The sequence below is a fragment of the Leptosomus discolor genome, chromosome 7 (genome assembly GCF_034619465.1).
Source record: "Leptosomus discolor isolate bLepDis1 chromosome 7, bLepDis1.hap2, whole genome shotgun sequence".
NCBI classification, from domain to species: Eukaryota; Metazoa; Chordata; class Aves; order Leptosomiformes; family Leptosomidae; genus Leptosomus; species Leptosomus discolor.
Window position 1 is genome coordinate 22,140,488 of NC_141397.1, and position 12,566 is coordinate 22,153,053.

Here is a 12,566-nt window from a genome sequence, read left to right on the forward strand (position 1 = left end):
TGGTACAGACTGAGGGCCACAAGCACAATTTCCAGTTAGGACTGTGCCTCTGGTGATAAATGTGCCAGGGCCACTTGCTGTCACTGTACTGAATCCCACACATTCCTCACCTCCAAAACTGAGTGACCATACCCCAGTGGATAGATGGTCCCTGGCCTGTGCTGGCTGTGCCACAATCTGGCTGACTTGAACCACCAACCTGCATGGATGGCATTAAATGCTGGCAGCCAGCAGCGCTCCCTGGCATGCTTTCCTGGTGTAGACATAACCTTCCTGTCCTCCAAAGGCAGCGTGTCTTTTCCTGGCTGTAGCAGGCAGATTCTGCCTTCACTCATCCAAAGAGGAAAATGTCACCAGCACAATTTTGCCCTGAGTCGTGGAGCTTCTTTCTTGCAACTGTACTTCCAAAGAAATCAGTGGTGGGTCTCTAACTGGCTTCAGTCAAATCAGAATCCAAACACAGTGCTGCAGGTAAGACTTCAACTGGGATAATATTAATTTAGGCTTTGAACAATTGGTTGGAACTATTACTGATTTTTCTATACCTATTTTTAGCTTAGTTTCATAAAGAAATGAGGCTACTGTGATAGTGTTTGTTCACCTGATTATATGTTGTCTTCCAAGTCCCAGTAACTTTTGATACTGTTGGCCAATTTCAGCCAACCATCCAGTGGGATCAAGTTCCTACCTGCAGACAGGTAGACAGACAAAGGGCAGCACCCTGCAGAAAAGGGGTGTGATGTGAGCTCTGTTCCTGTCACACCCCTGACAATCATCAGGCCACAGAGATGCACAAAGCACCCAACATGGGGATGCTTCTGCCACAGCTTGAAGATTTTTAGATATCAACCAATGTTAAGACAAAAATCTGTAAGAAACACAGCTTTTCCCATTCTTGACACTTACACTTGTTGATACTGGTACTGTTCAGCTTCTGCAGTTTCTGCAGTGCTGAACCTCAGTGACAAAGAATCATATATATGGTAAACTGTTGAGGAATTTGATACCATTCCAGAAAACCTAAGAAATAGCAGCAGGTTTGAAAGTCTTCCACCTGGGATACTTATGTTAAAAAACAACGCACCCTCAACCTTCATGTAGTAGAAGCTTAATAATTAGCAGTTGTCACTGACCATATTGGTTTACAAATGTCTTAGTTTCTGACTTCTTAAGTATTTAAGATCTTGGCCTTGCTTTGAGGGTAAATTTTTATTATCTACCTGTTCATACTCTAGTCATAAGAGGAAATGACTCCTTTCTCTTCCAACAGCAGGACAAATAAGATAGTTTCACTGCTTCTTTTTGTCTCTTAAAACAGAAGCCTGCACAGCAGGAGTTTAGTTATTGGGTTGACTTTTACCAAAATTTTGTTAAATTTTCGAAGTAGCTGCTGGAGAACAGTGTGAGGTTTGCACAAATGGATGACGAATATTATCCACCTGATTTGGATGAGAACTACTCATATGGATACACTCTTAATGAAAGCAATGTCTGTGAAATGGGCAACTATTTTGTATTTTACACCCATCTCACTACTGTCCTCTACAGTCTGACATTTTTGCTCAGCCTGCTAGGAAACACTCTGGTGTTATGGATCCTATTCAAATACGAAAACCTGACATCTTTAACAAACGTCTTCATCATGAATCTCTGTGTCTCTGATTTAGTCTTCTCCTGCATGCTGCCCTTCTGGGCAGTGGATCAGTCCTTTGGGTGGATTTTTGGTGAGTTCCTTTGCAAAGCGGTGAATGCTGTTTTCTCCATCGGCTACTACAGCGGTGTTTTCTTTCTGACTCTCATGACTATCCTGCGGTACTTGTCCGTAGTGAACCCCCTCTCAACTTTGAGATCCCAGACGCAGCGCTGTGGTTTTCTGGTGAGCTTGGTTGTTTGGACTGGCAGCATATTAATTGTGGTTCCTGAGGTGATCCACACCACAGTGCAAAACAACCTGGAAGGGGGCAAGAGCTGTGATTATGGTGATTGGAAATGGAAAAAGGTGGACATTTATCAGAGAAATGTACTCTTCCTGTTTTCCTTTGGCGTTATCATATTCTGTTACTTCAGGATACTGATAATCCTGCTTGGAGCAAGATCTCGCAGAAAGCACAGAACTGTGAAACTCATCCTTATTATTGTCGTGGCTTTTTTCTTAAGCTGGGCACCTTACAACATCCTCAGCTTTCTGATTACTTTTCCACCACCTACCTGTCAGTATCAAAAAGACTCCAACCTTGCCTTTCACATCAGCCGTAAAATTGCTTTCTGCCACTGCTGCCTCAATCCTGTGCTCTATGTATTTGTTGGAGTCAAGTTCAAGAGGCATTTGTTACGTTTATTCAATCAGTATTTACCCTGTGGCAATGATCAAGTCTCCAGCCCCAGGATCTGCTCTCAAGGTAAATTCCACTATGAAGATGCGTCCATCTACTGAAGCGAGACCTAAATACTAGCACTAATCCTGGATGAACTTTCAGATTTTAAAAGCCATGGATAATCTCTTATTCTTAAAGGCACTTCCCCAAGAAAGACACACAAATTTACTCTTTGCAAACATGCTGTGTATGGAAAGTAATAAAAAAATGTATTTGCAGTGGGACAGAGAGTTGAGAATGCTGAGAAATTGGCCTGTAAGTCTTATCTTTATGCATTTTGGTGCAGTGAGATGGATTTTCTCTCACTTAGAGTTTCTTTTCAAAAGCAAAAAAAAAATTACTTTTTCCTTTGGGAGCTGAAACATTAGGGTTTAACATAAATGGTGTTGCATGTTGCTTTCTTGCCTGACTTAAAATACTTGGATTGTATATAGCAATGGACACATATGTATTTCTGTAGCTTTTAAAGCTTTACGGTGTTTACCAGTGCTGAACTCATTGGTTCTCTCTTTTTGAGGCTCTCAGGATTAAAGGGCCTGACAATAGCTACAAGACCTCAGAGTCTCTGAAGTTCTCGGTGCAAATGTTCTTTTATCTGTTGCTAGATAAATATATATAAAACTAGCTTAGTGCAAAAGTAGTCTTTTGGGTTTGAAATGGAAAGTTTGGGAGAGCCCCAGAAGGAACACAACCTGTTAAGCAGATACTTCACTAGGCTATTAGTTTTCCTCCTGCTACTGCTCCTGCCGCAGGCACCTTCCAGTCTCTGAATATCCCTTCAGGCAGTTGTAGTGGACCAGCAGCCCATCTCCTGAGCAGTGCAGGAGTATATTTGCCTCTAAATGCTCTCTCCCTCCTTTTCTCTCTTTGCCATGGTGCTGAGAAGAATTAAGCTTTCTAGAAAGATTATAGTGCAAGAACAAATGGCTTTTTTAACAGCATGATAGAAATAGCGTGGGTTAGTTGGTTTTTTTTTTTAGGAAGCCAGAGCAGCAGGTTTTAGCCTATATACTCAGATGCTTGCTGTTTCACAACTTTTTAAAAACTGCTTCACAGAGATGTTTGAATCTCTGCTTTAAACCCGATCATCAAAGCAAGCCATGTGTTTGTTTTTAACGTGCTTCTTGTATGTCTAAATAGCAGATTTGCTTGTACCTCTGCGGTGTGCAAGCGTCTGGTCTAACCAGCTGCCTGGCCACACACAAGTCTTTCATTTCATGCATGCATGTCATATCCATGGGCAGGTGGGAAGTGAAGTGCAAATATTTGCATGAACATAGCTTTGGAAATGTTGCTAAGAGGGCTAGTTGTGTTAAGTGTAGGAGTGTTTTTACCTGACCACTAAAACACGATTTCCCAACTAAAAGCAATTTGAGGGAATTCAATTCAACAGCAGGTATTTTTGCAACAAAACCATTCACATTCTTATTACACCAATTGAACGTTGTGGCTTTTTTTCTCATGGAAACTGATATTCTTCTTCATGAAAGCTTCGTGGTTTTTCTTTTTTTTCCCTCAGGCAGTGTAACATGCAGGGCACACTCCAGTGCAGCTGAATAACAAAGCCTGTGGAAACCAGAATATTTAATTTCATAGCATTTGTACAGAAAGCCAAGGTAGCTTCACAGTGGCACCAAGCAACGGTTTGGCAATGGATCTAAGGAACAATTTGGCTTTTTGGGCAGACATCTTAAAACGTCTCTGTGTTGTTTCCACACTTTTTGATTTGATGTCTTCAGATGATCTGGAGCAGACAACAGATGCTTCTCAGCTGCTGTATAGTTTATAAAACGCAGAAACTCAGACTTGCTCATAGTACGATATCCTATTTCTGATAGTATCCAGAAGCAAGAATACCTAGGGAAAAGCATAAGAACAGGGCAAACATACATGACACATATCCAAATAGTCTTCCTAAGGCTGGCCCATAGTTTCTCGTCTGTGTTTCAGTTTAGCTGCCAGAACAAAGTGGTCATATCTTGTCCCTTATCATCAGATGTGCCTTGGTATCCCATTACTACAGTTATTGCCTAAAACTTAAAAAAATTTAAAAGGTCACTTATTAATCACACAGGGAATTCACTTGTGTTCAGACAAACCATGGAAAGGTAGAAATTGTCATTTGTCTGGTTGTGGTGGAGACCAGCCTTTGGCTCTTTTCTCCTGATGAGGAGGAGATCTGATCTCCTGATTTGAAATGGATGTGGTTGCTTCTATGCACTTCAACAGACTTTGGACTGGGGACTCAATATCGTCAGTTATGAAGAGACAGCCTGCTGAAGGACAAATAAATCCAAATTATTCTTCTTCAGTTCCAGTAAGCCAGGACCACTTCACAGGCACTACGAGTAGAACAAGAGGAAAATGCTGAGGTGATGAGTAAAAGAAGCTCTCGGCACCTACATCATTTCAACAAACTGTCATTCAATTCATTGTCCTAAAGCTATGCTACCCTGAAATCTTTAATGTCAATACATTTTACATTTATCAAAAAAAAAAGTCAAGAAGTATAACAAAACCATGAGAGATTGAAATGATCCTGCTCTGCCCAGTTTTTAACAAGTTATTTAAATCTATAGCTTGATCATATTTTTTACAGTATATCTGAGCATGTAAAGGGAATGCTTAATATTATCCATTTGTATTGCTGGCCATAACCAAAGTAACTCAGTATGAGGAGATTTCCCCTCCTGATATAACGAAGTGGTACTAATAAACATTCAGAAAGTCATTGGAATACTACACTGTGATTATTGTTCTCCGCCTTTGAAAACCACCTATTAAAGTTAAGGTATTTTCAATTGCAGAATTAATTGTGAATTTTCATAGATTATTTTAGCTTGGAAGAGACTTCTGGAGGTCATCCACTCCTCCATTCTGCTCACAGAAGTTTTGTCTTCCCAGTTAGACAAGGTTGCTCAGAGCCTTGTCTGGTCAAACTCTCAAAATCTCCAAGAACAGGGACTGCATAACTCCTCTGGGTCCCTGTTACAACGCTTAACAACTCTCATAGTGGATTTTTTTTTCCTTCTACATGAACAAAATTTCTTTTGCTGCAACCTGGTGATGTTGCCTCTTCCTTGCCTTCTCTATGTCCTTGAATTACGTAATGGAAAAGAGACATCACATCTCCCCTAAGCCTTGTTTTTTCCTGGCTAAACAAACCCCAGCCAATCTAGTCTCCTCATAGGTCAGCGCTCCAACTCCTTAACCATCTTGGTGGTCCTCCATTTGGTTCACTTCAGTCAGTCAATCTCTGGTATTGGGGGCCCCAAAACTGGATATGCTGATTTGACCACATGAACATCAGCTAGAGGGGAACAAAGGTTTCACTCAACCTGATGGCAACACAGGCCCATACAGAGTTAGTCTTCACTGCTGCAAGGGCACAACACTGAGTTGTGTTCAAGTTGTGTTCAACTTGTCTACTTGAATCCCCAGGTCTATTCCTGACCTCTAGCCAGGTGGCATCCAGCCCATGCTCCTGCAGGGGGTTAGGCCATCCCAGGTGCAGGACTTTGTATTTGCCATTGTTGAACTTCCATGGCTCCTGTCAGCAAATTTTTCAAGCTTGCTGAGGTCTCCTTGTACGGCAGTCCTACAACTCATTGTGTATCAGCTGATCCCTCTTATTTGGTTTCATCCATGAACTTACTGAAGGTGTATCCTGTCCCATCATCCAGGTTGTTGATTAAGATGTTAAACAGTATTAGCCTCAGTATTGACCCCCAAAGCATGTCATTCATAACTAGTCACTCATTAAGACTTCAAACCATTGTTCACTACCTTTTGAGCCTGATGGTCCAGTCAGCTTTTCATCCCCTCTGTAGTCCATCCATTCAGTCTGTATCTCCCCAGTCTGGCTACAAGGATGCTGTGAGGGACTTTGTCAAAAGCCTTGTAGAAGTCAAAGTAAATGTCATGCACAGCTTTCCCCTCATCCCCAGAGCCAGCCATCTCATTGTAGAAGACAGTCAAGTTGGTCTATTTTTTCTTGGTAAATCTGTGCTGGCTGTTCCCAAATATTTTTGTCCTGCATCTGTCTGTTAATGGCTTCCAGGAGGATTTGCTCCACCATCTTCCAGGGCACACAGGTGAGACTGACCAGCCTATAGTTCCCTGCATTGTTCTTCTTGCCTTTTTTGAAAATGGGAACAACCTTTGCAAGCTGGAGCACAGGAGATTCCACATTAACATAAGGAAAAACTTTTTCACTGTGAGGGTGGCAGAGCACTGGAACAGGCTGCCCAGAGAGGTGGTGGAGTCTCCTTCTCTGGAGACATTCAAAACCCGCCTGGACGCATTCCTGTGTGACCTACTCTAGGTGGTCCTGCTCTGGCAGGGGGGTTGGACTGGATGATCCTTCAAGGTCCCTTCCAGCCCCTAATGTTCTGTGATTCTGCGACTCTGTGATCACGATGGCCTTTAGAGGCGATAGAGAGCACGTTGCAATGATATTGGGTAATGCCCTGAGCACCATCACATGCACCCTGCCCAATTGCGCAGACAACTATATGTCCAGTCTACTTAAGCAATTTTCCTCTGCCATGGGTAGTACCCCTCTCTCCAAACTCTGCTAGGTACAGAGACCTATAAGGCACTTGGAGCTATTTCCATTGTCAAGAGGAAAGATGTTGGTGTATCTTCCATCTTTGTCTATACACCTATGTTATTAAATACCTACATTGCTAAAGCCACAATGCAGGTCTGGGGATGGGCAGCCTGTGCAACTCTTTCCTTCTGGGAGCTCCAGATGCTTGGAAAATACAGACTCCTCTGGGTAAAACATAATGCTCAGGAGACCTTCAAGCTTTAATTTCACTCAATCAACTATTATGTGGTCTGGGCAAATGCAGAACTGAGAGAAAGAAGTTCGTGAAGTGAAAAAGGAGAAATTAATTGGTTTTGGAAACCACAGTCTATTTGGGGGAGGGGAGCGGTGTCAGATTGAGTGGTCACAGTACTACAACTGTTGTACAGCACCAGGGGTGCCTTTATGCAGGATGGCACCTCTCACCCTAATTGCAAGTTACTGTTAAATGGACATGCTCTTGCTGCTCTGATTAAGTCCATATTAAGTTCCAACCAATAGGAATAGGAGAATAACAGCGTCTCCCACAAGCAACTTCGATGGATTGCGCCCTTCTCCCTACCTGTCTTTTCAGAGGGTCAACACAAAACTAAGCATCACTGCCACAGCCTGTCAGAGCTCTCACCTTCTATGCATCCATGGGGGCCTGTATCAGTCAACGATCTGCCAGTAGGGAAAATCCTCACTGTTAAGGGGTAAGGAAGGTAACCAAATTAATCCTTTCCACCACTAATGCAAACTGTCTTAAATAAAATAAGCAAACTTAAAATCCACACATTTAAGAAAGCGTCCTGTTCCTACTGAAATCAATGATAATTTTGCTCCTGATCACAATCAGAGCAAGGATAAGACTCATAAACGGGTGCAGCGCACTGGGCAAAGCACAGCATGCACTGCTTATTGACAGAAGCATTTTCATTGGGAGTCAGGATACTTCCATCTATAACTCAATATTTTGAAAATACGCCAGTTATTAAAATCATAAATAAAATTCTATTTCATCTTCTCCTTATGGTTACTCATCAGTTTAAAATGCTCTTGCTCATCCAGTGTTTAAATAGGAAGGCCCTGTGTTAAATGGAGAGAAGTCTGACTGACATTTGCTGTACTGATTAGATGCCTACATGTTCTTCGGGAAGCAATACTAAAGCAAGAACAAAAATTAGAAAGGAAAATAATGCAAGATTTAGCTGTCACTTAAAACGAGGACAGTAAGAAGTACCAGTAAAGATGACCTATGAAGACCAGTTATATCATCATAAAGGAGGGACAAACACAATAGTGCTTCACTTACCAGCATAGAGCTGTTCTTGAGATGAACTCACTTGCTCCCAAGCATACCAGGTGTTTAAACTGAGCCTCAAGCCTATTTATTTACATAAGGAACCCTATCCACATTTGAAATACAAAGAACACTGAAGCCACCCCACAGCAATCACCCATGGGAAAGGTTTGAAAGGAAACCAGCCCCTTCTGACAGATCATGGGCATTTTCAGACAGAAGTTTCAGGCTTTGCAACTGTTTAGTATATATGTATCTTCAGTTTTAAATCAGAAGAGCAGTGTAAGACAGGAGATCCTGGCTGGAGTGAAGCAAAGAACTGAGAATGAAAAAGTGCAGGGAGTGGAGTACTCTCTCCATATTCAGGAACTACTGAGAGACCAAATCCAAAATATTTTTGAGTTTGATTTATTCCTCCAAACAATGTTGCTTTCTGAGGTCAAGTTCTGTTTCTTGATGGTGATATCCTTCCAGCCATCTTAACCAGCTCTTAATCTCCGAAGCCTTAGTATGCTCTTTATCCATGTGCCACACATCTATATTTATACAAAAGACTATGGTTCATCTAAACTGCACAGTCCAGAGCCTGTGTCCTGGCTTTCCCATATCACTGCTGATTCACTTGAATCACCACTGAACCAACTCAAAATCTTGGTACCTACTTCATCCACACAGGAGTGAAATGCAGCCAGTTCTGAGCAGTGATAGCTCCTAACCCCAGTGGGCTCAGGTGGAAGTCAGTCTCAGAAGCTGACCTGATATTATCAGAATATTCTTCCAAGCCCCTCAGCCACCTTGTGTAAAATGCCAAATTTGCTTCTAGCGGTTTTCCAGAGCTTTGCTGGTTCTTTTTATGTTGCTTGCTTCCAGCTTTATACCTACTGACAATTATTTGTCCACCTATTCAAAACAGAATGCAAACAAATGCAAAAAGTGCTTCCAAAGCTTTCTCCCTGTAGTCACAGGAAGTCTCTGATGATGAACAGCAGCCTGTTGTTCAGTCAAGCTACAATGGTATGTTAATCCACTCAGGGTGACCAGGGAAACTGGGAATTTGTTACTCTCATAAAATACCTCAAGTGCCTCACGGAAGCAAAACCCTCCCCAGTTATTATACAACATCAATTAACTCTTAAAAAAAATTTTAAAAATTACATAGCACATGTAACAATAATGTCAGACAGATGGACTGAACGCATCCTATGGACAGAGATGACTATGAAATATTCACAGAATCTAACAGCCACAGAGACATTTTTTCTGTGTGTTTTTTTTTTTTCCTGATAGATTCCAGTTACTTAAGAGGGTTCAGTAAAGACCTCCTCTAGTCAATGATGCATCAAAGAGATGTCAGCATGAGATGACTGATGACAGTGTATAATTTTACTTTATGACTGTCACAGGAGAAGAGTCAGAGATCACTCAGATCTGAGCTAGTAGTTAGTTTATTGAGTTCTAGTGCGTAAATTTAGGTATGTAAATATTTAATAAGTACAGATGGATTGGGGGTCAACACTATTTACTACACTTAGAGTTAATATGGGATACAAAGATTATCACTTAAGCCTACTATATGTATCTTAAATGATATATGCATGCAAAAAATGTCACTTACCAACCCACCAACGTCTGCTGTCAGGTAAGCGATCTCTCAGGCTTGAGGGGTAAACATGAGAGGTGCCCCTACTCCAGGCGAGATATGGGGGGACAGCTCAACAGACCCTGATGGCTGCAGATATAGTGTAAAGTAGTTGATTTGTAGTCAGATTTTCTGCTGCGTTAATGAAGTTTTGGCTGCTTACCAGCCCAGTCTCCAGCAAACCATTTTTGGGGGGTGGTGGTGCTGAGTTCTCACTGATAGCCTCACACAATAGGGTTAACTTTGATCAGGCCTACTTGCTGAGCATCTATCTGGATCAAAGTTCAGTTAGTTCAAACAGGAGGAGTGCATCCATCACCATTACAACCTAGATAGTGTGAATGTTAATTGGCTTGCCTGAATGGAGGAAACTCTTCCCACATAAATATAGAGCACATTTATGCATCACAATTAAAACTAAAGAATTCTGTATTTGTTTGCAAACTTTGTATAGAAATGGCTTCTAGTGCCACCAAAATGCAAAAAACCCCAAACCAACCAAAACCCAAACCAAGCCACATTCAAATTGTATTTTCAGAATCACTCTAAAAGAACTGCAGCTAGCATTAGATTTAACTTCTGATGTCAGAAGTTGATTTCAGCCCTTAAATATTTATCTTGGCCTACATTTAGGCATATGCAACAGAATCTAAAGAATACAGCATGATCCTTTAACAATCCTTAATACATATCAAGTAGCAATTTAGTAGTTTTAGTTGATTGAATTGGCTGCCTCTATAGAATATATTTACAATTGCGAGGGTAACATTCCACCAACTAGTGAAAAGATTTTTTCTCAACAAAGGCTTTCCTTTTGCTGCAATGACTGACATTGCTCTTCCTGGGCTGGTAAAACTGATAGTAATTCCCATCCAGCTTATCATAGTTTATGAAGAAGTTAAATCAAATAAAAAGCAACACAAATGGAGCAGACAATGCATTTTTTTCTAGAGCAGCTTCCAAAAAGCAAAAATCTTGTACCTCTTTTGTTGCTAAGAAATGAGAAAATATAGACAATCCTAAGGAAGTGTCGGTCAGCTATGGACCTATTTGGAAACAGTATGTTTTTCTCTGATGAAAGCGATGTCTGTATAAACAGGCAATAATTCAATAATTAATGCAAATAATTAAATCTTTCTGAAAGTAGTTTGTCACTATGTAATTAAAAGGAGGAATAATCCATTCTACTCAACTATTTTTGTGTGAGAAGTAAAAAATGCACAAAGACTTTTTGACAATACGTAAAAAAAATCCACTGCAGTGAAATTATCTGCGATTTGATTTATCATTATTTGCAATGGATGACCCTGAGGTTACTTTTGGAAGTCACCCAGTTGTCCAGATCAATGGAAAATAAACATTTGTTTTCAGTAGATGCTCCTGGCCCTGTACTGCACGATGCAGCAAAGCATGCCAAGAGAAGTCACCCTGAAGGTTGCTTCCAAACTATGTAAGACATCCTGGGGTTTTTTTGAAATGACAATTCAAAATGACATTTAATGAGTCATGTGCCCATAACATGCTTAGCCCTATAACCTGCACTTCCAAGGACACTAAAATGCTTTTGAGCTGTTCAAAACCATACATTTGGTGAAGATTAATCACCAAAACTTAAGGTCACTTAGTCATCCTTAAGTGGAGAATAAAAAAATGAGGGTGATGGAGACATGACAGTGACTATGTACTACATATATTTCCTCAAGTGTCTTGAAAACAGGATGCTTTCATCATATGGTTGTCTAAGCTTAAGTTTGTGATGCTAATATAGTCACAAGCATTGTGGCAAGAACTGATGACAAATCATTTGGTCACAAGTTTTATTTAAAATCATTTATTTACCAAAGCAATGTGGAAAGAAAGCAAAGGAACTTAGTTTTCAAGTACACTTCAAGTGCAAAACCAGTGTAGCCTATTTCAGATGCTGTGAAAGAAATGTCCTTTCAGAGAACCATATGTGTCACAGAAGGGTTAAAATTTGAAGGTGGAAATCTGTAGAACGAGCCCAGTGCTGGGAGATGGTGTGGGAGTGTTAGGAACTCCTGCCCCACACACCCACTGCACCCTGCCTTAGGAAGTGACCTCTTGTTCCAGTTTCACACCCGCTTTCTGCCAGTCTCTTACCGTAGATGGCCTTTATTAATCCCTACCTACGTCTTTCAGCTGTGGAAAGAGGATTTTCCTTTCATCAGCTGATGAGGACAGAAAGGGGAAACCTGCTGTGTACTGGATTTATCAAGCCTGACTTTCATATTCACTTCAGTTGTCCGTGCAAAGAGCTTGGTGAACTGACGTACAAACAAACAGAAAAAAAAACCCAACCAAACAAACAAAAAAACCCGAAAAAAAACCCACATGACAAAAAAACAACCAAAACTCCTATACTGAACTGTCCTAAAAGCAACAGTCGGTACTATATTAAAAAGACCTTGCTTGAGGGTAGCAGAAACACAGACCCCTGAAAGAAAACAGCCCCAACCCTGCAGCTGTAGGGGAAAGCGGCAACTTTTCCCGCAAAGACATTTAAAACCCCTCTGTTTTCACCACGGGGCTGCCCCCAGCCTCCCCGTTCATCCAGGCCCTCCGGGCCCCGCCGAGGGGGACCGCCGCGGCCGGGCCCGGCCGGCAGCCCATAGTGTAGCACCCAGCCACCGCCCCGGGGGTGGGGAGGCACCTCCAGCG

The 12,566-nt window shown here is 41.5% G+C and overlaps 1 protein-coding gene across 1 annotated transcript; it reads left to right on the plus strand.

The window, feature by feature from the left end:
- Window positions 1-1,417: 1,417 nt before the first annotated feature.
- XCR1 (X-C motif chemokine receptor 1) lies at window positions 1,418-2,434 on the plus strand. Its single transcript, XM_009954267.1, has one exon. It carries the CDS (start codon window positions 1,418-1,420, stop codon window positions 2,432-2,434), a length of 1,017 nt encoding a protein of 338 aa, XP_009952569.1.
- The last annotated feature ends 10,132 nt before the right edge of the window (window positions 2,435-12,566 follow it).

What these genes read in the sequence shown, in the direction of transcription:
- XCR1 (XM_009954267.1), top strand. Translation starts at nt 1,418, where the DNA reads ATGGATGACGAATATTATCCACCTGATTTGGATGAGAACTACTCATAT.